General features: G+C 41.4%; 1 protein-coding gene across 3 annotated transcripts; it reads right to left on the reverse strand.

The window, feature by feature from the left end:
- Positions 1–1,035: 1,035 nt before the first annotated feature.
- Positions 1,036–25,273, reverse strand: ugp2b (UDP-glucose pyrophosphorylase 2b). Of its 3 annotated transcripts, XM_026308977.1 has the most exons (11): positions 24,502–25,273; positions 24,044–24,238; positions 21,127–21,254; positions 19,177–19,284; positions 13,151–13,336; positions 8,363–8,496; positions 6,156–6,453; positions 5,808–6,005; positions 4,397–4,639; positions 3,874–3,978; positions 1,036–2,985 (listed from the first exon to the last, which is right to left on the reverse strand). In XM_026308977.1, exons 2-11 carry the CDS (start codon positions 24,078–24,080, stop codon positions 2,878–2,880), a joined length of 1,545 nt encoding a protein of 514 aa, XP_026164762.1. In that variant the 5' UTR covers positions 24,081–24,238; positions 24,502–25,273; the 3' UTR covers positions 1,036–2,877. The 3 variants fall into 3 exon arrangements, with proteins under 3 accessions (XP_026164762.1, XP_026164761.1, XP_026164763.1); XM_026308976.1 differs by lacking the exon at positions 24,044–24,238; XM_026308978.2 differs by lacking the exons at positions 24,044–24,238; positions 24,502–25,273 and adding an exon at positions 23,663–24,015.
- Positions 25,274–25,355: the final 82 nt, after the last annotated feature.

Below are 25,355 nucleotides of genomic sequence, written 5' to 3' on the forward strand. Positions count from 1 at the left end.
CATTTGTTTGGGCGCTGTGGTGCAGCCAGTGCGTTTGCTGCGGCTGCACTGTTGCTGGGTAAATGTTAGATCCCAGGACTTGGAGGTAGACAGGTAAGAAAGGGCAGGGGTCAGGTTACATCCAGGTTAAAGGGGAACAGACTTAACTTCCAGAGAACCTACCCCCGGGTCTTGGGATCTAACCTTTGTTTCGTGTTGGTGCTTTACTCTGCTGTTGCTGCTCAGTTGAATTGGTGATGTACCTTTATAGCAGCTGTGTACATCCATTAGCTACTGAGAAAAATTCATGAGCTGATTTCTAGTGTTTTGTGGAAAAGGCGAGTGATAGCTGGGATGTTCCAGTGTAGGATGTGGGTCCCTATAAATCTCGATTGTTTGCATCCTCCCAGGTTTATCTGAGGTTTTCTCTGTGCTGCATTACCCTTTGTTGGCCACTCGGTGGCATCTGAACCACCTATAAACACCACCTGCCTCCTGCTGAGGATAGAAGGAGGAGAAAAAGTGTCTTAAAGTGCTAAAAGTACTAAGGTAGTAGACTTACGATGCAGAAGTAGCTTCATGACTTCAGTTCTGACCTGCAACTTTTTGCTCTGTACCTAAACTTTACAGACTCATGTCAGGCAGTGTGATGTCAGGTTGGGGCCCCTGCCTTCCCCAAGGAGCAACACACCCAGTCTGAAAGAGACAAACCGCCATAGGGCCCCTTGGTGTTACATTTCTGTGTTCTGCTTCCTTTTGCAGTGTTGTCTCTTCTTGAATATTCAGTATGTGTAGTCTCTTTGTGTCTCTTGTTGCATTTGCACAGCAACTAGCCTTTCTGGTTTCTTTGTTTATCATATTTGTCTCTTTCCGGAACATGGTCTGTACCTGTGTCCTGTTCACTAATAACTGGGTTATTTTGTTCCAGCTGGCCTTTTCATGTGTGTTTTACAGAGATGCACAATATTCACAATAGTCTTATTTTTGCAGCTGTTTGGTTTGTCATTGATGAATGAAGTGATTGTGGGTCTGCAGACAATGAGATATGACACATGCTCAGTGTTTCATATTGCACTTTATTCAGCTCTGAGGAGGCAGAACTGGGCTGAGACCTCGTCCCTGTCACAGATCAACACTTATTGCTTTCAGGCTCTTAGTCATGTCGGACCCATCTCAAGTATTCTCACAGACTTTGCGTACATCTTGTATGCGTGTGTGTGTGTGTGTCTCTCTCTCTCTCTCTCTCTTTATAGGTTAGGTTACACAAATCTTAGTTCAAACCCAGTGTTGTGAGGACATTTTGGCTGCTGGGCTGTTTGAGAGTTAAGATGTGGTTTTAGGGTTCAGGTCAGACTCAGGTCAGGAATGTGGTTGTGATGCTTAGGGTCTTGGTAAGGGGCTAGGGAATGCATTATGTCAACAACAGCCCTCACAACTATGGAGAGACAAATGTGTGTGCAAACCAACCCCACAGTGAATTTTGCACCTCCCGTGCTGCTTTGTGTGGAGAGTTAATGCTGAGTGACGTGATGGAAACACGAGAGATCTGACACTGTAAGAGGTTTCATATGACCTGGAGGTCGAGATGTGAAAAAACAAGCTGGATAAAAACAAAAACAAAGCACACTGATATTTGTCGTCACTCACATCATAGAGGGACTGTACCAGCAAAGGCTTTCACTTTACATTACAGCCTGGGAACATTAGAGTTGTTCAGGCATCACATGGCACAAACCCCAAAGCTTTGCAGACAGGACCAGGTTTGGGAACTGGAGAGTGAATGTGTTGTATGTTTTTTTGCTCTATCATGTGGAAGTCACAGCAGGTTATACATTTATTTCCAAGCACAAACATCAGGCTTGAGTTTGCACGTGTCTGCAGACTCCTAATGTATTATTGTCCTGTGAGTTTGATGTTTTTGCAGTTAAAGTGAGCGACCAGCCCTGCGTCTCCCCATAAGAGGCGGTTGAGAAAGGGAGTGGACATTAATCAATTTGTCAGGTGGCCAGAAACATGACTCTAAATAATAATGTTGCTCATGTTTGCTGGACACCAACACATTTTTCATATGTAATGTAAAGCTGGGCCTCTCCGGACTTTTCTGGCTACACCCTAAAGTGCAGTAGTGAAGAACGTCTTCCACATTTTGTCTGGGTTGGATCATGTCTGAGGCACAGAACCAGTTGAGGAGTAATTAGCACTAGATTCATGTGTGAGTTTGATGGATGGATGTTCTCTCTGTGGTTTTCCTTCCACAGGTCAAAACAGACCACAGAACTGGGACTTTAACATTAACAGGACATTATCTCAGTTATTTCTTTCAGCTGAACATATTTGGTCATAGCTGAACTGTGGGACCAGAGTCCCACACTGAGGTCTTTGTGCTCGGAATAAATGGTGAAACCTCCCCTGTGACTTCAGAAACCATGACATTACCTCTTCGTGTAAGTCCACTGTGTGATTGCAGTGGCAGTGCATTAAGAAAACACTGAAGATTTGTGCTGTCCCATTAGTTTCTCTTAGATCTGTTCTGAGTCTGTATTAGCAGGTTCTGACCAAAAAATGTCTGAATCAGTTGAGAGTGAAAAATAAAATCTTGACTTGGTCTTCTCTCTAGCATGGAAACGCCTCATAAGAAGAGGTGACACTTACGGCTTGCTCATTATTAACACTAGTAAAGGTTTATACTATGAACCCCCAGAGGGCAGAATATAAACTATGTCCTAATGTTGAGACTGTGGCAACTGCACGTGCAATCACACACGGCCTACAAGAAAGAGCCACTTCCTTAGTCTGTTGGTGTTGGGTAAACATGACAAATGGGTCACATGACAGTGGATAAAGCCAAGTAGGTCACATGATAGGGATGGGGAGGGTAACGGATGGAGTGAAAAGGCCTTAGTGGTCCAGGATCCGCAAGTTTCCAGATACGATTTTGTTTTCTAGCATGGAGCCGGCTGGAATATCGATCCGATCTCCATGGTTGGCGATGATGATGACGGTGCCCTGTAAGGAGGAAGAGTGATGCGTTTAGTTCAGTCATGGAAGAAATACTCACAGTAAAAGTACATGTGAAGTAAAAGTTTAAACTACTTTATATACAATGGGCTTCTTCAGACCCATGTCAGGCCCTTCAACACACTCACAGATTAATTTGGGGGGATGTGAAATGATTAATGGAAAAGTTTTGATAAACAAATCTGTTTTTAGCTTTTTGACTTTTTTAAAACCCTTAGAGCCCGAGTGTCCCTAAATTTGGGGACTTAGAGGAGCATTGCCCACAATGAAAGCAGACACTCCACAGATTCTGAAGATGTGTGTAAACACATGGTACAACAAAGCGTCAGAGAGATAGAAGCCAAAAAAACGATAACTGGAAAATTTCTCTTACTTTTGCTGTTTTTCTGTGAAAAGTGTGTTTTACCAGTAAATCCACACTAAGTCCTGTTAGACTTGTCTTATGCTGCATTCAGATCATTCCAGTTGTTTCTGCAGGGCTTTTTGAGAAGAGTTCTAAAAATAGGCCTTGGGTTCAAATGGTTTTAAATATCTGAATTATTCATATGTGAAGTATTGGATCAGTTGACCTCCTTGGCACTGCAAACATCTCATCGATCTCACTCGAAACCTGAAACTTGGGCTTCCAAAAACGCTGAGAAGCACTGGTTTATTCGTTAACTGTAACTTTATCTGCAAGATAAATGTGGTAAAGAGGAGTATAATGTTGCTCTCTAATGTATTGCAGTGTGCCAGAACAAATAACTTTCGGTCTCTGCACATTTAGAGCACACAGAAATTTAATATTGTGGATAATATGTTGGCCTTTGGTCAGGATAGAAGGCCATTTTCCTCATTATCTTTCCAGTATGACCTAAAGTGGGTGGGTGCATTTACCTTGAGTGAAACATTTTTGCCAAAGGTGACGTCTCCGGACACCGTCAGGTGGTCGAGCTCCAACATGTCAGGGATGCTCTCGAAGCGGGTCAGGTACTCCTGGACCTGAACACAGACACAGATGAGGAAATTCAGAAACAGCCAAGATCAGAGTCTACATGAGTCTTAAAAAATGAAAGGCACTGCACTGAAGTTTAGACTGCAGTTAGATAAACTTTATTCAGTCAGGGTGTTATTGTTTTTAACCCAGTGTCACCAGAATGGACTGGATGGGAAATCAGTTGGATTTATAGAGATGTATTTATTCACATCAGATTTTTTAAGAATGCATATTTCCAGGCTTTTCTTCTAAAATGTTGCTCTGAAGTTTTTTGTAAACAGTTTTTTTTCAGCTCTGAGCAAATCAAATGCTTTTGCCAGGGCAACTGTGATTTTGAGGAACTAAAGTTTTGGATCCTTACATCATCACAGATCTTCCTGTATGGTCCACTTCTAATAGACCAAGTGTTCCAGACTTTATTACCTTGGTGAAGGAGCTTCCCAGTTTGACATGTGGGGTTGTTGGGAACTCTCTCTTGGGGCTCATGGTGAGAGAGCCGGCCTCCAGGCTGTACAGGTTGGACATGACCAGCAGCAGGTCTGACGTGGTCTTGACAGGTAGGAACCGGCTGCGGGGCACGTTTATTCCCAGGGCGTTGTCGAAGCTTTTGATGGCTGCACCAACTGCCGTCTCCAGCTGGATGACGTTCTGCCCCCCATCAAGGGTCTAATAAGAACCAGACGAAGAGAGATGGGGAAAAGTACTCGGACTTAAAAAAAAAAAACATTTCTATTCTGTTTCCAGCAAATGAAAACACGATGTGTGCAGTTACTGCTCTGAGTCATATCACCAAAAGGAAGTTTCTGTCATCTCAGAAACTACTGGGTGGACTGAAATTCTGTACCAACATCAGGTCAGAATTCAGGTTTTTACCTGAAACCATAAACTAACAATGCTCCCATCTTCACTCTCAGCATCTGTATTTTCTTTTTATGCTAATAAGCAAATGTTAAGATGCTAACAAGATGAACTAAGATGATGAACAAGATAAGTATTTTAAGCTCATAGCACAGCTGAGAGCTGCTAAGACTGTACAGGCTTTAGTCTTGTTCAAGCTGAAGAGGCTGAATGTTTCCTACCAACACTGATACTTTAACTAAAATTAGACTGAAATGTTTTTCAGTACAATACCTAGAGACCAACATGTAATGATATAATGATCTATGAGAAGGGATTATGTAACATTGACCACAGCATTCACGCTTTTATGCCTGTGTGGTGCCTCTCACACAGGGTATATAATGGGAACCGGCCCCTCTAACCCTGCAGTGTTAGTGATGTACTCTTACATAGAAGGGACCACACTCTTATGTAAAAGCCACATAGCTCTTCACTGTTATTACCAGTTACATAACGCATCACTGTGTCACGGTGTGTGATTCTGTAGCTCAGGGCTTGAAAATGACATCTATAGGCTGAGGAAGCAATAATCAGGAATGAGGCTCAGGTCCAGCAGGGAATTTATTGCGCTCGGTGCAGATTTGAATACCCTGTGATGGTGCTGCTCCACTCGGGCGGGGGCAGAGGCACAATGTTGTGCTCCGTCAGTGAGCGCCACCAAAATAACATTAAGTCAAATTTGTTTGTCCTACAACTGATGACAAATGATTCATTTTGTTTGTTAACAGGATTATGGCTCATGTTTGTTGTCCTGGTGGCTGCTGCTGTAACACTGTCATTCAAGCTTAGTCACCACAATCTCTGTGACGCTGATGACAGTGAATTTCAATAAGTACATGTAGTGAGCCACACAGCACAGGTCTGACTTGTTCTTGTATGTGTGTGCATACTGTACAGTTTGCTGAGTAAATTTGTGTTCCTCTTCTTTACTCACCTTGGAGTTGACTATGATCTCCATGTCCATCGCCTTCTGTTCCTGCAGCCTCTTGATAGCAGCCAGAGAGATCCACAGGTTGTTTGTGTTGAAGATCTTGAACTTTGAAACCGATTTGAATTCGTCCACATGGGCCTTGGGCACCTGGGCGATCTCCAGTAGGCGGAGTTTTCCCTCATACTGGATCAGTGTGCCACCCTGGAAATCACATCTTAGTGTGTGAATGATTGACTTCATGACCCCACACTAACACTCCCTGTCCCTGGAAATTGCCATTGTTTCGAATGCAAATATCAAGACACCCTCATAACACCCCACTGTATATAAACCCAGCTTTTAGCCACCTACCTTGACATCAGCACGTGTCTTGTCTGTCACCTCCATGATGAACTCGCAGCGCTTGCCGTTGGGCTGGCTGACCAGGTGGTGCAGGATGTGGAGGTCCACGGTGGCTCCCAGGTTGTCGATGTTGGACACGAAGATGTACTCCTTGCCCTGAGCGATCAGCTGGTCCAGCAGGCCCGAGTTGTAGAAGCTGGCGTAGATGTCGCCGTGCCCCGGAGGGTACCAGCCTTCTGTGTTTTGCCCAGTCATACTCAAGTTTGTGGCCACAGGAAGGAGGGACTCTTTGTTGATGCGAGGGTACCTGTACCGAGGAACAGTTCAGCTGTCATGTTTCTGTTCATTGAGATTTTTGGAATCTAGCTGTGGTTTTGGTCTCCACTGAGTCCTGAAGAAAATATATGAGGCTGTATAAAACAGTATTTGTGCTCCTAACTGCCTGATTTAGGGACCCACTTAGTTCACCAACAAACTGAATTAATCCAAGATGATGATTGTTTTATTGTGCTTTGTGAGTCACTCGTCATAGGAACCTCTTAGTGGTACGATCCCTGATTCTTAAACTCTGATCTCCAGCTGGCTGGTCATCTGCTACACTGCAGGAAGTGTATAATGGGTTTACTGGAGATGCTGCTGCTGCCGTGAGATGTTGTAAAACAATGTGTTAAATCTTTTTGCTCCACCTATAAGGTAAAACCAGAGAAACCTTACAGCAAAGCAAGATGCCAAGTGCCATGTGAATGACTTCATATGACTGCAGGAGGTCAAACAAGACCGGCAGGACTTTTTAAGTGTTTCCAAGAAGACAGATGAGGCAAAAAGCCAGAGAGACCAAGCCATCATTGCTGTGTGCATTAAACTGATCAAAGGGTTTTAAGACGGAGCCGTGTCAGTGTGAGTTAACAGACCTCATTGTGACAAACAGTGCTGAGTGGGAGCCAGCTGTGTTTTTGGCCGTTGGAGGATATTTCAGAGAGCAGATGAGCTGGTCAGGTGAGAGGAGTGGCAGAGTAAAGGCACGAAGGCCCTTTAATGGAGGATTTATTCCAAATGATGTTTCATCTGAAGATGTTTCAGATGAGTGGTTCTGACTTTGACTTCAAAAGGCTTTTTATCATCTCACACCAAAGTTTGAGAACATTTTGTCACTTCCACAAATATGTTTGTCTGTTGTGAATCCAATATCCCAGCCTCAGAAGGAACAGTGCTTTCCTGGCTACACAGAAACAGAAACATACTTTATACCACAGCAGTAAATTGGCCTTTTTTATTCCTTCTCCAAAAGTCAGGATGTGTTTTAATCAGTCCTGAGTGTTGCTGGTTTTTCTAGGATCACCTACCCTGAACCTTTAACCACACTTTCCCTAAAAGATGTATCTTTTCATCCAGCTCTACCCTTTTCATTTGCAGTACTGGACTGTTTGTGTTACCCAGTATATAGAAATAGAGAGCTGTAATATTAGCTGTTCAGCAGGTTCCGCACCTGATTGGATTTATTTAGATCTCTGGAATAATTGGTTTGGATAACAACAGATTTAAAAAGGCCTTGGAGGTGAGCCCATTTATCCTGTTCATCACATTAGCAGGTAAACAGGGACCTTTGTTTGGATAAACAATAAAAGTGACTGGACAGATTTTCTCTCATCAGCATAAACATCAGACAGTGTGACAAGCAGCTGAATTTTATGAATTTCGTTCATGACCTCAGCCTTTTCTTTGTTCTCCTATTGATTAACATTTCATCTATTTAGTTCTCTGCTGAAGTTAAATCCTTGTACAATCAAGCTGCTGCCAAAACCGGCTACACTTTCCCTCGGGCACACAGAGTACAGAAGAGTTGTAAATAATTAAAAGTTAAAAACAAGTTCTGCTTCACTGAGAATCGAGAGGGAATTGAACATTACTGGGCTTCTCCATGCATTACATGACATTTCCTGACTGGAAGCTGCTGTTCTTGACAGTTTTGGTGCAGTGTTATCAGGCTGCTAGCTGTAGGAAAGGTGTTGGTTGCATCTGCTAATACTGAAACTAATTGTTTGTATATTCTATTTGCAGGTTTTTTTGCCCAGACAAAATTCTTGTGCGACAGAAAAATAACCAGAGCATTGACTTGGCACTGGTTGATATGAGTGTGTAACAGCACAGAGCTTGTCAGTGTCAGAGTGTTTGCACTGGACATATTTACTCAACAGGTTATTCACGTGCTGTCTCACCTGCTCTGGTTAAAGGTGTGTATCTTGACGCGGTGGTGTGTGTACTTCTGCAGGATCTTCTTTGTGTCTTCATCTGTGTTAAAAGAGTTCATGAGGACCAGGGGCACATCTGTGTTGTAGGTCTTGTTCAGGTGCTGTGGGATGTCAGGAAAAAAACAACAACCTTTTAACGTTATTTATCCAGGGAGAGTGACTGAGCAGCAGGTACAGTACTCGGTGTTAAAGCTGAAGCTAATGTGGGTTGTTCCACTTGAACATTTCAATGTACACGTGGAAGGTCTGCAAATACATCTGATCTTTCAAGTGATAATTTAGATTTCAGTCAAACATTTTTAAGTTGACCTGTAACTAAAGCGAACTGTCCACTTCATACGTTTCATCATTCAGCTGTGGAGTGATGGCCGATCAATATGTGATCATTAATGGAACTGACATGTTAGTGTTAGGGAACGCAACAATGGACAAATCAAACTTTGTATAGATTATGTCAACAACAATGAAATGAGAATTAGTTTATAGCAGTTAGGTTAATAAGTGAGGAATCTATGGAAAGGCAGACAGCACATATTTACGCCTACATGTTCTGCATGTATGTTCAAAGCCATGTCAGTAAGTCAGTGTGGGTAGGCAGGTGCATGTGAGTAGGCAGGTACTACATGTGCAGTGTATGTATACATGTGTACATGCAGATGTATATGCTGCATGTGTTAGATTCTAGATTCTCTAGGTGTGTATATAGCAGAGATAGTCTTTTTGTTTATAGAATCCAATTCATACAGTATAAATACAGTGGGTACGGAAAGTATTCAGACCCCTTTAAATTTTTCACTCTTTGTGTCATTGCAGCCATTTGCCAAAATCAAAAAAGTTCATTTTATTTCTCATTAATGTACACTCAGCACCCCATCTTGCCAGAAAGAACCAGAAATGTAGAAATTTTTGCAAATTTATTAAAAAAGAAAAACTGAAATATCACATGGTCATAAGTATTCAGACCCTTTGCTCAGTATTGAGTAGAAGCACCTTTTGAGCTAGTACAGCCATGAGTCTTCTTGGGAATGATGCAACAAGTTTTTCACACCTGGATTTGGGGATCCTCTGCCATTCTTCCTTGCAGATCCTCTCCAGTTCTGTCAGGTTGGATGGTGAACGTTGGTGGACAGCCATTTTCAGGTCTCTCCAGAGATGCTCAATTGGGTTTAGGTCAGGGCTCTGGCTGGGCCAGTCAAGAACGGTCACAGAGTTGTTCCGAAGCCACTCCTTTGTTATTTTAGCTGTGTGCTTAGGGTCATTGTCCTGTTGAAAGGTGAACCTTCGGCCCAGTCTGAGGTCCTGAGCACTCTGGAAGAGGTTTTCTTCCAGGATATCTCTATACATGGCCACATTCATCTTTCCTTCAATTGCAACCAGTCGTCCTGTCCCTGCAGCTGAAAAACACCCCCACAACATGATGCTCCCACCACCATGTTTCACTGTAGGGATTGTATTGGACAGGTGATGAGCAGTGCCTGGTTTTCTCCACACATACCGCTTAGAATTAACGCCAAAAAGTTCAATCTTGGTCTCATCAGACCAGAGAATCTTATTTCTCATAGTCTGGGAGTCCTTCATGTGTTTTTTGGCAAACTCTATGCGGGCTTTCATGTGTCTTGCACTGAGGAGAGGCTTCCGTCGGGCCACTCTGCTATAAAGCCCCGACTGGTGGAGGGCTGCAGTGATAGTTGACTTTGTGGAACTTTCTCCCATCTCCCTACTGCATCTCTGGAGCTCAGCCACAGTGATCTTTGGGTTCTTCTTTACCTCTCTCACCAAGGCTCTTCTCCCACGATTGCTCAGTTTGGCTGGATGACCAGGTCTAGGAAGAGTTCTGGTCGTCCCAAACTTTTTCCATTTGAGGATTATGGAGGCCACTGGGCTCTTAGGAACCTTGAGTGCTGCAGAAATTCTTTTGTAACCTTGGCCAGATCTGTGCCTTGCCACAGTTCTGTCTCTGAGCTCCTTGGGCAGTTCCTTCGACCTCATGATTCTCATTTGCTCTGACATGCACTGTGAGCTGTAAGGTCTTATATAGACAGGTGTGTGCCTTTCCTAATCAAGTCCAATCAGTTTAATTAAACACAGCTGGACTCCAATGAAGGAGCAGAACCATCTCAAGGAGGATCAGAAGAAATGGACAGCATGTGAGTTAAATATGAATGTCACTGCAAAGGGTCTGAATACTTATGACCATGTGATATTTCAGTTTTTCTTTTTTAATAAATTTGCAAAAATTTCTACATTTCTGTTTTTTTCTGTCAAGATGGGGTGCTGAGTGTACATTAATGAGAAATAAAATGAACTTTTTTGATTTTGGCAAATGGCTGCAATGACACAAAGAGTGAAACATTTAAAGGGGTCTGAATACTTTCCGTACCCACTGTAAGTTTAATATTTACAGCTGAGACATTTTGGTTGTTATGTATGAGAGTCTGCATTTTCCAGCATCTGGACTTTGTAAATAGTGAATAATAAATGTAGTTGCCTCTACAGCTGCTAACATTCAGTGTGGAGAACAACAGCCAAAGCAACAGTGTCTTCACAACAGCTCTGGAGCTCGATTGTGTGATTGGAGTAAAAACCAAGGAGGAAAATAACATTTGTGGATGATGAGCAGTGAGAAATGATGTCAGTGGAAATTGTTAGTTTTCTTAATTTAGTCAGGGAAGATTCACTGAGAGGCCACCTCTATTTGGCTGGAATGGCCTGGTCACATGTCCACATTTACAGCTGCACCTGGAAACTGCCCGGTACAACCACAGTTACACTGGAGCTGTTGGGGTTAAAGCCAATCAGGTGACTGTTACAGTCACTCAGGTGGAACTAGTGCATTTTCTGCAGCCAGGTGGCGCAATCCAGTAAACCTGAGTCTCACCCAGGCTTCCACGTCTGCTCTCAATAAGTGTGCTCAGGTCTCTGCATTGAAATGGTCCAAAATAAACATGTGTGATGGAGCTCGGTGGCTGAGAGAGGGGTGTTCTCATAAAAGACACGCAGTTATGCGGTTGGTGTGTGTATGGCATCCATTTTCTTTCGTTCTAAATAGGCCGATTCAGTCAGCAGGTAATCTAACTAGACCTGTGAAGAAAACGGAGAGCAGTGGCTCCGACACAGACAGCAGTGTGCTGGGTAGAGGGTCCCCTGGGGACATTATGAAACACACACCTAGTATAAACTCAGTAGCAGTAGCATAGTACTGTATTGTACACCCCAGCATCTCTGACAAGGCTGACGGCTTTCTCTATATTGTCTCAAATAAGTCTCAAAAACTTTAACCTCATTTTAATCTATTTCTAAGTTAATCTCTTTCTAACTTTGTAAGTCTATTTTTGATTCTCCCAAAATGCTGTGGAACAGTAATACAGTCTGAGTCCATATAAATGAACTAAGGGACCAGTTACAGTTTTGATAGGGAACAAGGTTTTTATATGGTATATGTGAGGCTTTGATGTGCTCGATGACAGGTACAAATAAACACACACACACACACACACACACACACACACACACACACACACACACACACCCGTTCTTAAGCACACATCCATCTTTGTTTCCCTGCCAATGTCGTCCTGCACACCAATGGATCCTCTTTCACTACAGCTCACCCAAATATCACACTGAACTCCTTTTAAAAAGACCGTCAGCCCACTTTCACAAAACGCACGTGTCTCACTGAGCAGCTTGGACATATGAAGTAATAGAAGCCTGTGTCTGTAGGAAGATACATATGCATGATCATGGAGCAAAGGCAGAGGGAAAGCTTTCTGTTTGTAGCTTGTAGCTTTCTGTTTATGGTAATCTACATTTTTTCTGTGCTTTTCTTACTTGTGGAGACAGATCCTCGCTTAGTCAAAACACTGATGAGGGCACTGCAAACCTCACTACACTGTGTAGGTGTTACAGTACTTTCCTGCTCCACCTATCCTGACATCATAGTCGCATCATGTGTCCTGGTGTGGCAACGTTTTCTACTCTCCTGTCCTGTAAGTTAGGCAACAGCTAACTGTCGATCTGCCCTGACAGAAAAAGTGTGAAGGGGGGAGGTTTTATGACAGCAAAATAGAAAAGCTAACACAAAATAAAACATTGTGAGGTGAGAAAATGTCCAAAGAACACACAGAAACTGGGAGTTAAGTTGAAGTGTCATGGCTGCCTGAACAGATCTATCATTTCTTCTAAAATGAAGCTCTATTACGAGTTTATTTGGTGCTTATGCTGAAGTTGGCAGTGAGGTTTGATGACAGAGGAATATGTGGTCTGCAGAAGTCAGAGTAGACCTCTCAGAGTCACTTATAGGTCAGTCTGCACTACATTCATACTGTAGCAGCACAGACAGAAGCCTGACTCGACACACACTCATGTGTTATCTCAAGGATTCAGATTGGATTCCTTAAAATATTCACAGTAGCCGAGACCAGACCTTACGTGCACTGAGGCGGGTAAATATTACAACTGTTACTGAAACAATAATTGAAGCAAAGCCACCTAAGCTCTAATAATAGCAGTTTGAAAACATTCCTTTATTATTAGTCAGTCTTAATCCTTCTCCAGCTGTACTGCAACAATTAGCATACAGTTTAAGGTGTGGACCATTTTAATGCTGTGTTGCCTGTGATATGATAAACTGAGGAATGATAAAAGGTGATGCTAAACTTTAAATAACTTGTCCTGTAATCACTGAGTAATGGTGCTGGCTCAATTGTTATGTTGTCTCTGTTCTCTAAGTCGGGCGTTTCAAAGTTTCTGTACCTCGATTTGCTGCACAGTGAGGTCCAGGAAGGTGTTCTCGTTGCGAACGCTGATCAAGCTCTTGGGGCCCTTACATCCCATGCTGGTGCCCAGGCCTCCATTCAGCTTCACTACCACCAGTTTGTTCAGGCTGTTGGCCATACTGTCCGGCAGGCCGCGAGCAGAGATCTTATCGTAGGGCTGGATCTGGATGAAGGGGAAAGAAACAGCAGAAGATTAGGGAAACAGCTGGTGGACCCATAAACCACCTTACTTTGTCTGACTGTGTTTCTGACTTTGGTGCATCTCATGTTGTAGAGGTCAGCTGTGTCTCAACACTGTTTGTGGTAATTTAAAGCCTTTATTTTTCATGTATTTTATTTTTGTAGGGCCCATGCCAGCTTTGATCACGGGCTGATTCATTTTCAGCTAAGTACTGGGCTGTACTGGTGTGGGTGTGAAAATGTCAAAGTGAAAACAGGACTAATTTTTAAAACATGTATAAACTGATTCCATTTTCTAGTGAAAATCCAGCAGGCTCTGTTTTCACCAGAAACTTTTCCCACAGTTGTCTTTTCTCTTCAGGTATCATCCAGCTTGAATGAGTTTCATTCTTTCTTTGTTTTTGAAAATCGAACCTGTGAGCAACGCTCAGAAGCATCCAGGGATGCTAAATTCTAGCCAGATGTTACAACAGCCTTTTGTTGTTAGCATGTGAGTGAGCGCCAGTGTTTAGTTTACCACCGTGTGGGTTTCCCTGTGTATCTCTAAAATACAGTGAACGTGTCAGTGCTGTCAGTGATTTCTGAACGGAGTCTATCTGTGTGTGAGGATATGAAAAGTCCAGGAGCCATCCTGTGTCCTTTCCTGCTGAAAGCACACAGCCACTAATCGGTGACAGCGGACACAGCAGACCTCCTGATGGAAACAGACAATCCCTCCCCTGATGTTTACCCCCACAACCCCCCACTCCACATGGAGATGAGGTTACAAATACAACAGACAACCTTGGCACAGCTGCTGCTCTGTTCTTCAGAGAGACAGGAAGAGGCTGGAGTGAAAGACAAAACATATTTCATGGTCAAAAGTTGGAACTGCGTTAACTGAACTAAGGAATGCAGATGATAAAACACTTTAATGTGTAAAACACTTTAATGTAAGAGTGTTGACAAATACAACTATCTCTGCAAGTATTGCTGCTGATGTGTTTTGTTTTAGTTTAGCAGTTGAATGAAATTGTTGGCAACCCCCATCCTACCTAAGCACCCCACTCCCAGGACTGTGTGTGTGTGTGTGTGTGTGTTCCCAGCTACTCCAGGAAAGTTAGCACAACACTTTGACCACACTAAATAGGCAGCATGTGTTATTTTATGTACAGCCATCAGCTCTGGTGCAAACTGCTGTTTTTAATATTCACTTTGACTGATGAGCTGCTGTCAGATGTAGAACTGAACACCTGAGAGAAATCCACAGGATGTTTTATCCACAGTGAAGTGAGCCCGGCGAAGGATTATGGTTTTGGACTGACTCAGACACATGCCAGTGGGATTTGAGATGTTATACAACTAAAATATGGTTTGGACAAAATGCTAATCAGCATCAGTGGTGGAAGAAAAACATCTGCATGACTGCAGTCAAACTACACTGTTAACCCTGAAGTGTTTTGGATGCACAGTGTTAATGTACAGTAACGACTGCATAACAGTTTCTTTCTCGTTGACTTCGTTACAAACAGTACTCAGTTATCCAGATGTAACACTGGCCGTTGGTTTGAAGTTTACATGTCTTGTCACTATATGACGTATGAATGCAGTCTTCTCACTCATACTGAAATAGGCACAAACCCACATTTATATCCTTGTTAAACCAGCAGTAAAGTCCTTCCATACAGGTTTTGTTGTAGTTGCTGAGAGAGAGTGGTGAATTTTTCCTCTAGACATTAGGATTTTTTTTTTTTGTCCTCCCTGTACTCTTCTAAAGATATTTAACGTGACACACCACAGAACTTCCCTTGGGATATACAAGGTGCAGAAACGATGCAGTAAATTGTCTACCTCATCTCATCTTTTATATTCCACGGACAAACGCACATTTTGACCTTTCACAGCTCTCAGTGCTGCATGTGCTCTCTGCAGTATTGTGTCTGACATTCAACATTTTTATTGCAACCTGCAAAACATGCAGCTTCCAGTCCTTGACCCAGAAACAGGACTGGTGCAGTGTAAATTTGTGCAGTGTCTGTACACACCGTGGAAGAGAGTTAATGTGTTTCGGATTAACTGACTAAATTATTAAAATACTTTTGATTCGTATCTCCCCATTTACATTTATCTAGAGCTGTGACAATATTAATTATTAGTGAAAACAAATCTTCATCTATTACAAATATTGGATGTTTCTGTGTTATAAAATGTGATAATTGGCCTTTTTTCTTGGTCTGACATGATAGTAAATTGAATATTTATTTGATTCGGATTTTGGGTGAACAAAAAACAGCTGTCGAGGTTATTTTGTGCTCCAGGATTTGTTTTATTGTTTTAAGTTCAGCAGTGAAACATCTTCAAAGATGGCTTAATTTCTTATCACTCCATCTGGTCCGGAACAAAACATTGGGAAAACATTTTTGTTTTATTCACTTTGAGGAATCACAGCTGTCTGCTCTTTATTAAATCAGACATCGATCTGTACGCTGTGACTTAAATACACAATAATACCAGTATTAAACGCAGGAACACAGTCTGTGAGCTGCCAGACTTCTGCTCTTGGATTAAAATCTTTTCCATCCAACATCTAGAACAGGGAAAGTGTGTGTGTGTGTGTGTGTGTGTGTGTGTGTGTGTCAGCCTGCCTTTTGCCCAGTATCAGCTGGGATTGGCTCCAACTTTGCCATCAGGTTACACCACTGACATTACTATGTAAATGTTGGTGGCTCCAGGAAAAGCTTTGTAACATACATACACACACACGCCTCAGTTAATTATTAGTACATAAAGATACAGATTAAGTCATTGTGTCTGGTGGAAGAGCAACATTCCTGTCACTGTCACCTCACTGGTTTGTCAGCATATAGATTTTAAAGATAACTTAACAGATGAAAGAACTGGTTCAGAAAAGAAAAGATATACTGTGTCTATAAGGTGACCCTACACTCTATTTAAGTTTATCTTAAAATGTCAAATTATAGTTACAATAGAATATTAGCCAATAGTGAAGAAGTGCACTCAAACAGAGATTTAGCTCTTTCTACCATTTTATTTTCATTACATTCATCTGCACAACTTAAAAAATGCCTTTTAATACCACAAATACACCAACTAATTACTGACCAGGTCAACATGTCATCTCCACCTCTTTTATCCTCTTCCCTTCATGACTCTTACCCCATCTCATTACTGTGTGCAGCTGATTTGATTTAATGTTCCCTGTTTGCTGCTTTTCGCTCCCAAGATCTAATCCTCTCCCTGCCTTCGTCTCTCTTTATGTAACTCTGTTTCACTGAAAAGCCTCCTCTTTGTGGACTTCATTCATTGTTTCCCACCCCTCTCTCTCAATCTTTAATCTTCTCCCTCTCTTTATGTGCAGCTTCTGAGTTTGTAAAACTAAATGAAACAGTTACTCTTTGCTCACAACAGTGTAAAGAGGCAAGAACAATTTGGGCTTTGTGTTTGCATGTGTTCAAATTTAACAAAGTCCTGTGCCAGGGTGTGCAACTGAGGAAATGTTCTGAGTGTTAAGACAGAGCTGAACAAGGCTGACGGATACTCTCAGAGTGAGCAACATCTCTGGAATTAAACTGGCTGAACCTGTGAGAGTATTTGAACCACAGGTTGTCCTTCCCAGGGGAAGATGAAAAAATTCTGTTGGGCAACAGATCTTCTTACTTGGCTGAGGTGGATAAGTGGGAAATTTCAGGAATTTACCACATTGAATACGCAGTAGAAAATAATACCTTTCTGAAAAACATTCTCTTTATTACTTTTATTTATTTTGTTTTAATACTTTTATACAACAGAAAACAGATACCAATTTAGGGCATCTTTTAAGGGCTTATTAGTATTAACAAATGTCTTTAATAATGATCAATAGACAATACACTACTGCCTAAAGGATAAGTTAGAAGTCAATAATAAGAGCTAAATTTTGGTTGGAGGCTGTGAAAGATCCATTTGGCCACAGTTTATCCTTTGTATTCAGTCATGATGCTGCTGTAAATCTATTAATAAATGCTTAATAATGTGATAATAAATGGATTTTTGGATCCTCTGCAGCACTTTTTAGGACACACAGCCTATTTGACTGTTGTACATCAGTCCCACAAATATAAGTCAGTAGGGCCCTACTAACTGGAGGCAATGAGAGTTGGCATTCGCTGGTGTTTAGCTGTATCAGTAGTGTAGTATAGAATATTATCATCGATGAATGTGTACCTGTGGTGTATAGTGGTGGTTGCAGACAGATGTAATCAGGTTACGATCTAACTAAGTAGCTTTCATACCCAAACATAAACAAGCAAGTAAACAGGAAGGCTCTGTCTTCATGACTGTAATGACGACAATGAAGATCTGTGGGATGACAATAACCTACTTAATCAGTAGTTGAGCAGGCACCTACTTAGCCATAACTAAGGCCTGATAAGAGGTATGGGCCCCTGAATAGCTGATAACATTCCAGTCAGATGGGTCAAAAGGTCCAATCAGTGAAAGATATTTCTCATTTCATGGAAACTAAAAAGTTCTTTTTTTATTAGTTTGTTCCCAGTGTTTCAAAAGTTACACAATGACACTACTTGGTTTACAAGTGATTTATGGTGGATCAGTAACACAAATGATTGAAGGTTTTCTTTGAGTTGAATAACACCCACAGAATCAACAGACCATAATGAGAACAAATCAAGAAAGTGAAGAGCTAATGTTTAGTTGTTTATGTGGCACTTTAAAATAATAGATACTAATTTACAGTTAATCCTAATCCAAGATAATTTCATTAACAGGTTCTTCTACAGACTCAACCTGGATTTCAGCTGGGAATTTCAGGCCCCCTATTGTTACTCAGACTCTAATTATAGGCAGACATCAACGTTTGAGATAATTAAAAGTAGAAATGCCAACTGGCACATATGAATCTGATAATTTGACCAATGAGACACCTTTTCACCTTCACTCATTACGGTAGATGAAAAGGGGAGGTACATTTTCCATTTACACACATATTGTCACATGCTTCTGTACAATTCAGATGTGTTGCATCCATCGTGGCTCTGTTCTCGGCCGACATGGACAAGTTTACATTAGTCATCCTCATTTATATGGTGCATTTTAACACTGTTCAAACTCCAATTCCATAATGAACGCTATTGGGGCAGCTGTTATCTCTCCCTTTTCTCCGTTATCAGTTTTCAGAACTGTACGTGCTGCTGTGCTGTGTGCTTTATAATGCTGATGGCTGTGGTGCCCGGGGATGCACAGATCAGTTCAAACTAGTTTTTCAAGCAAAGGAAGTGGATGTTTCTGTCATGAAGCATTACTGTTCAAAAAAATGAAAGCAGCATCATCAGACTGGAGAACAGACATTTGCTGAGCTGTGTTTACTAGATGAGTATGTCTCACTTTTTTACACCATCACACAGTGGCCGACTATGTACAGCATTCAGGTAACTTCCTGCTAGTTGCCAGTTTCAAATGTGATATTCAAGACACGCCATTGTCTTGTCATTATTCAGCTTTAAGGCTTTGGCATTTTTCCTTTAACTAGAATTACAGCTGAGAGTGAGAGGGATCAAATAATCAAAGATCAAACACTCAAAAGTTTGGGTCCAGCCCTGCTTTATAGCTTTTCTTACAGCTCTCTTGGATGTAAAACACTTCCTTGCATATTTTTTATTGTTTCCAGGTTTAGCTTTCTGATTGTTTCCGTATGACTGGCTTAATCCTTGTGTGTGTGTGTTTACTCTCTCACCATAAGTGTCTTATGTTCACTTTCTCTCAGATACATGCACATAGGCACACACACTCATACACCTATAAAAAAAACAAACAAAAAAAACTTACTGAGTCTTCAGGTGGTCTCTTTATCTTTATCCACTCTACCGATGGCCCCTTCACCTGCAGAAATCTGTGGTACAGATTCTTGAAGCCCTCAAAGTCTTTCTTAGACACCTGAAAAACACAAGTATTTTACAGAATATTAACCTCAATTCATTCCAAAAACGCTGCCTGAGGTCTGCCAAGTCACTAAGACAGTTTTGACTGGGCACAATATTATTTCATTTCTCCATAAAGATGATTACAGTGTGGTTCCCACTTTATACTTCCTGCCTCCATGCTCCTTTTATGTCCAACCAAAGCTGATGGAGCTGGTAATCTAGGAACTAAAACTTGACTTGAGCTCATGAAAAGTCATGCAGGAAGCAGGAAACAGGAAACAGTAAGTTGAAAGCTTCCCACTGAAGCAGCCATTGCAGTGAAGTGTCTACGTTTACTAAGAGACAAACTGAATGCACTAAACAATGGCTGCATTCATTTTCGCTAGTGTACCTAATATACTGTCAACCGCGTGTTGTTTGCTTGTTTTCCAACTATCTCTGCCCTTCCCACTACTGATGGGCTGAACTCACCTGATCCAGGTAATCAGTGGTGGGAAGGGCAGGGATAGTTGGAAGACAAGCTGGGCAGGGTGCCAGGATTGAGAATCATAGTGACATACACTGCCTGGCTAAAAAAAAAGTTGCCCCCTGGATTTAACTAAACAAATAGTTAAGAGCCTCCTATTGGATAATTACTGCAATTATCTTTCAGCTGGCAAGAAGTTATTTAATCCCAACTGATGCAATGAGTAGCTTCTCATTTCTTAAACAACCATGTCGAAAGACACATCCCATGGTCGTGGAAAAGATGTTGGTGTGTTTGAGAAGGGTCACATCATTGGCATGCATCAAGCAGAGGAAACATCTAAGGAGATTGCAGAAACTACTAAAATTGAGTTAAGAACTGTCCAACGCGTTATTGAAAACTGGGGAACCATCGTCTTCGAGGAAGAAAAAAAAAAAAAATAGAAAAAAAATCCTGATTGATCGTGAACAGCGATCACTTAAATGTTTGGTGAAATTAAAGTCTCACTTCCATAATCTAGTGATTTACAATTCTTGTATCTAGGTTGTTTTTTCGTAGGTCTGCATCTTATTAGTTTTAAAGTTGAAACAATGATCAGAAAGGAAAAAAAAAATATAGACAAAATATAACGACATTGAAGAAAAGGTCATGAAAAAGACAATAACTGATTTGAAATGCCTGATAAATAACTATATACGTGGCCTGTCACTGTCTGCTCCTCATTCACATTTGCATCTGTTTACACTGGAGACGTCTCCACCTGGCCCAACTAAAACGTGTGTGTTCTTTACATCTGTGTATGTGCACGGAGCTTTTTTTATATAGGCAATTAAAATACTGGACAAACTTGCCTCTGTCTGTCTCTCTGTGTACTATTACATCTTGTGTTATTCCTGCCAGTTTGAAAGTTCCTGGCAGCCTACACACTGTTTTCGTAAATGTGTGTGTTGACGCAGCTCATTTCAGTGACAGCTTTGTCTCAAGGTTTGTTTTGCCTTATGGAAATTCAGTGATAAAAAGTGAAATAAGGGTCAGTCTAGCTGTATTGCTAATCAGCTGCTGCTGGATGAGAACGTCTACCCCAACACCAGAACCCAAATAGGTCTCTGTGGGACTGGGTCTTTGCAATGATGGCTCATTTTATAGTTTAAGCTGAAAAATGGGTGAATGTTTTCTTAAAAACCTCACCCACTGAAACTGTATGACATATACTAGCATGTGTATGTGTGTGTGTGTGTGTGTGTGTGTGTGTAAGCGTAGGTGGAAACCTCACAGCACTGAGATACAGCATGTGTCACTTTTCTGTTTTCCAAGTGTTTGTGTGTGACCCCACCACCCTCTCAATCACAACCAGATGGCCAGAGACAGAGTGTGTCAGTGTTAGCGTACTTCTCTCTCTGCCCCTGTGGTGGTGTCCAACAGTTTCTCCAGCTCAGTGTGCATGGAGCTCTCCAGCTGCTGCCGCATCATTTCCTGAAACTCCGCCATCCCTCCGTTGGCCACCCCTTTACTCAGACCTGCACAGGCAAAACAGAAGAGGGCAGGACAAGGTTTACACTGCTACCATGTTTTCCATCCTCAAGATGCTCCTTACCTCAGTAAGTGACATCACTGATCTTTTTGGCCTTGTCTGCCATGGACAAAGATGTCAAAGGTGTTTGTCTACTTGATCACTAAAGGTCTAACGAGGCTCTGACTGATGAGTTGGTGATTATTATTTATTATTATTTGCTCAGGTTTACATAGATATTGTATTGATCCCTGTGGGGAAATTCATTTCATATTTCTGACCTTCAGACTGTTGCTTGGGTGTCACCTTATTCTCCAGGATACTTTTTTATTTGTTCGATGAAATGATTAATCTATTAACTGAGGAAAAATAATCAACAATGAATTAGCTGCATTGAATCTTAGTGAAGTTGTACGATAACAATGGATGTTCTCTTACAGTATCACAGTGTAGTTTTGTGTCAGGTTTAATCCTACTAGGTGCCAGGAAATAAGGGTGGCTCTTTTCTTAATTACTGGTTATACAACAGGTTTATCATGAATAGCCCATACAGGGAATGTTGGCATCTCTTCCTCCCCTTCAAACATTGATGATTTTTGTGTAATCTGTCAAAACAGGTTAGCATAAAAACAAGAGAAAACAACAATAAAAGCTCAGAATGTATCTCAGGGGAGCTTTTAGGTTTCTTGCACAGTTTTAGCAGAGTTTATATGTATGAAGTGAAGACTATTAGCACATCGCAATATATACAACACATATATTGAGCTCATCACAGGGCGAAAAGTAACCAGTTGGCAAATGCAGAAGGAAGAGCCCTGCCATGGCTTTATAGACTGGTGCATTTTGGAAGTGATATGTCAGCACATACTGGATCTTGCACACGATATTTAACATCCTTATTTACACAGTAGTTACTTATAAAAACCTCTGAATAATTACATGCGGTTGATGCAGTGACTACTAATAATGCAATATTAATAACACAATTATATCTTTAAATACACAGTAAGTACTTCTAAGACCAATCATTCTACCCATCCAATGGCATAAGTGGTTTGATCAAACAGGGTTAAGGTATATTATAGTGACAAGAAATAGCTTTGGTGGGTTAACTGGCTGAGCCTGTTGGGTTTGCTGTATGTGCTGAATGTCTTAATGTGATAGAAGAAAAAGGCTGTAAACAGTTACAACACATTAGCAGGCAAACCCAGGAGACTTATGTGAGACTCATTTGAAGAGTAATGGCTTGAATGGTAATGCAGTAAAAACATAATTGTAGGTACAACATAGAGGGGCTTATCATACACGTTATGAGCCTGACAGGACTATTTTTATTGGGAAAACCTGGCAAGTATATGTGTGAGAGACTTTGGTTCAGCCAACACCACACCGAGTCGTGTGCTGAATCTCAGTTAACTTACTACTGAATTATTCACTGCTTCTGGCACACGGTCACAAAATGGCAACAGGAAACAAGCTTTTCTGACAAAATTAGATGTCACAAACATTGTCAATATGGATCTCCAGTAGCCAACAGCACAATTCAGATTTCACAAGGCCTGGTTAGGATTAATTTAAAGTTTTATGATACTTTACTTTGACTTCTTATAAATAAATAACACCTAACCAACCATCACTTAGCTTTCTGTTTTCTGTAAAATATCTCAAAGCAAGAGTAGTTTCAGAATTAAGGAAACAATCAGAACATCTGGTTTGCCCCCTGAGGCTGAGCGTCATGTTAAAGGCCGTAAAGTGTAATTTTTCGGCAGGTTGGCAGTTCATCAGACACCATGGACAAGACACATAACAGGACATGACAAAATACTGAAGTGTAGCTGGTGAATGACAAATCTGAAGCAAACCACAGAATTTCACCTGAATGTATTTCACAAAGATCTGTACAATCATTTTCAGATTAGTTGTGGATCAAGTTTAATCAACTTTTCAAATTTAATTTGAAAAAGTGGTGTTTGCACACATTTAGATGGGCAGCTCCATCATTTTAAGAGTTTATTCCCCATCTCCAGTGCATTCCAGAGAAGAGGGATGTAGAAAAATGTTAATCTATAATGTGTATTTAATAATTTAAGTCTCAGAAAGCAGAACCATCAGTTTTAAACTTTGACAGAAATGACACTGATTGAAGACTCTACGTGATGGATCATTCATTCATCCAAGTGAGGCAATGAAGTCACAGCCAAAGGATTTAAAAGCTGCCCTGAAATGAAGGAAAACTAGTGTTTGCTTAGAAAGTTCTAAGAGTTATGTTTCAAAAATGCCTGAAAAGAAGAAAACGTCGTTTGCGGAGGATTTTAGCGTTAAAGGAACAAAAACACAGGTATAACACAGGTGTGTAATACTAGTCATCTAAGATTATAAAGTTTATTTTTTAAAAAAATCCAAAAAGTCACTTACTTGCTATATAAAGAGACATGTTTGGGCGATACATGCGATTAAAGATTAAATAGCAGCGTTAATCGGAGCCGTTTTGAGTGAAATAATCCAGAGAGCATTCACCGTGTAAACCGAAGTGTCACTGAACAGTCTGTAGACTACCCCGAGGATCAATTAATAAAGTTTCCCCAAAACCGCTCATTCCTTCGGAAGGTACAACATCTTGACTACGTCAGATAAATCAACACAACCAGAATACATTCCTCAGTGCATCGGCCAAATGACGCCTAACGTAAAACTGGTTCTGGTCTACCAGGATTTTTTCTTGTTTCAGTTTTCTCGTCTCATCTCCCAGCCCGAGTCTTGTAAACCACGTCACAAAACAGGGCTTTGACTACCAACCTCTGTCATGTCTTTCTTGCCTCGCCCCCGCCTTCATTTTTATGACCTTACTGCAACAGAGTCCGTGATTTTCAGCCTCTCTTCTTCACACCAGAGTCCACCTAGTCTGTTAAAAACCATTAACCAGCGGGGCTCGAACCGGCGTCGTCGTCCGCACCACTTCCCTGCCAGACGGGGAACCTGACAGGCTGGAGGCTGCGGAAATGGAAGATTTCTGATCGGATTGATTGATGAATGTACAGAAGGTGGTAGCACATACTCGAGAAACAATCAACTTTAACGCAAACCTGGCACACAGGACGAGCACTGAAATCAACAAGGGTACCCTGAACACCGCACGGAGGAAAAAAGACCAGTTTTCAAGAAAAACTGCAGGGCTACGCCAGACCTACCCTGCCTTTAGGGGTCATGTCCTGCGGCAAAATGCGTAGATTTTAGATATAAATCAGTTTTCTTACTGTATGACTGTAGGATGCTGGCAGAAAGTCGATGGGGTCGGCCTGGTCCTGGGAGTCTGAAGGACCACAGCAATCCCGCAGAGGACACACACAGCGGGGCACACAAATAGCTTCTCTTTAGTTTTTTTGTCACCTTAAAACACCGACTTCTTGTTTCCCCTCCACAGTACCGAATAAAAACCAAAACTATAAAAAACTGAATAACTTGGGCAAGATGATCAGTTTGAAGATATTTTACACAACAGTGCCATTCTGAGCAGGGGCGAATCGGAACGTTGCTGGACGACGGGGACCAATCAAAAGCCTGCATTCCTGTGACGCAGATTTGACAGCCAATAGATTTCTGCTACGTGCGAAATGGTTTCTGACAATTCCGGGTTGAGAAAATGTTGAAATTGTAGGAATAAAAACGGCAAAAAGCTCTTATAAGGGCAAAATACCGACTAATCATTTTAAAGTATATCGATATATCACAATTCATTGTATCCAGATGGCTTCGATATATTTAATAGTCCTCTAAATTTTACCGCAGTAATGTAGGTATAGTGCGTCTCACTGTTTTATGAACACTACTGTGAATTTGACGTATTACAGATGTTATATAATCCCATCTCATGATTCAGGGAAATAAAGCACAGGAAATGCTGCCCCTGCCTGGTGAAACTGTGACATTGCATTCATGGCCAGCATAACCTCCTCTGGGGTCACCATACAAGAGAAACCAAATAAGAGAAATGATTAGTTGATACCTGATATAAGTCCTTTTAAGTGCAAATTTAAAAAAAATATGAATGAATAACCACTTATCTCCTGTGCCACCTATGGCAACCTCACACTTTATGCCCATATATTTG

This window comes from Mastacembelus armatus, chromosome 15, assembly GCF_900324485.2.
Source record: "Mastacembelus armatus chromosome 15, fMasArm1.2, whole genome shotgun sequence".
Lineage (NCBI taxonomy): Eukaryota > Metazoa > Chordata > Actinopteri > Synbranchiformes > Mastacembelidae > Mastacembelus > Mastacembelus armatus.

What these genes read in the sequence shown, in the direction of transcription:
- ugp2b (XM_026308976.1), bottom strand. Translation starts at nt 24,811, where the DNA reads ATGCAGGCTTTTGATTGGTCCCCGTCGTCCAGCAACGTTCCGATTCGC. An exon ending in AGAGACCACCTGAAGACTCA is followed by an intron (nt 13,337 to 19,176) that starts GTAAGTTTTTTT and finishes CCCTTCATCCAG; the next exon opens with ATCCAGCCCTACGATAAGAT. An exon ending in TGGGAAGCTCCTTCACCAAG is followed by an intron (nt 3,979 to 4,396) that starts GTAATAAAGTCT and finishes GTCTGTGTTCAG; the next exon opens with GTCCAGGAGTACCTGACCCG.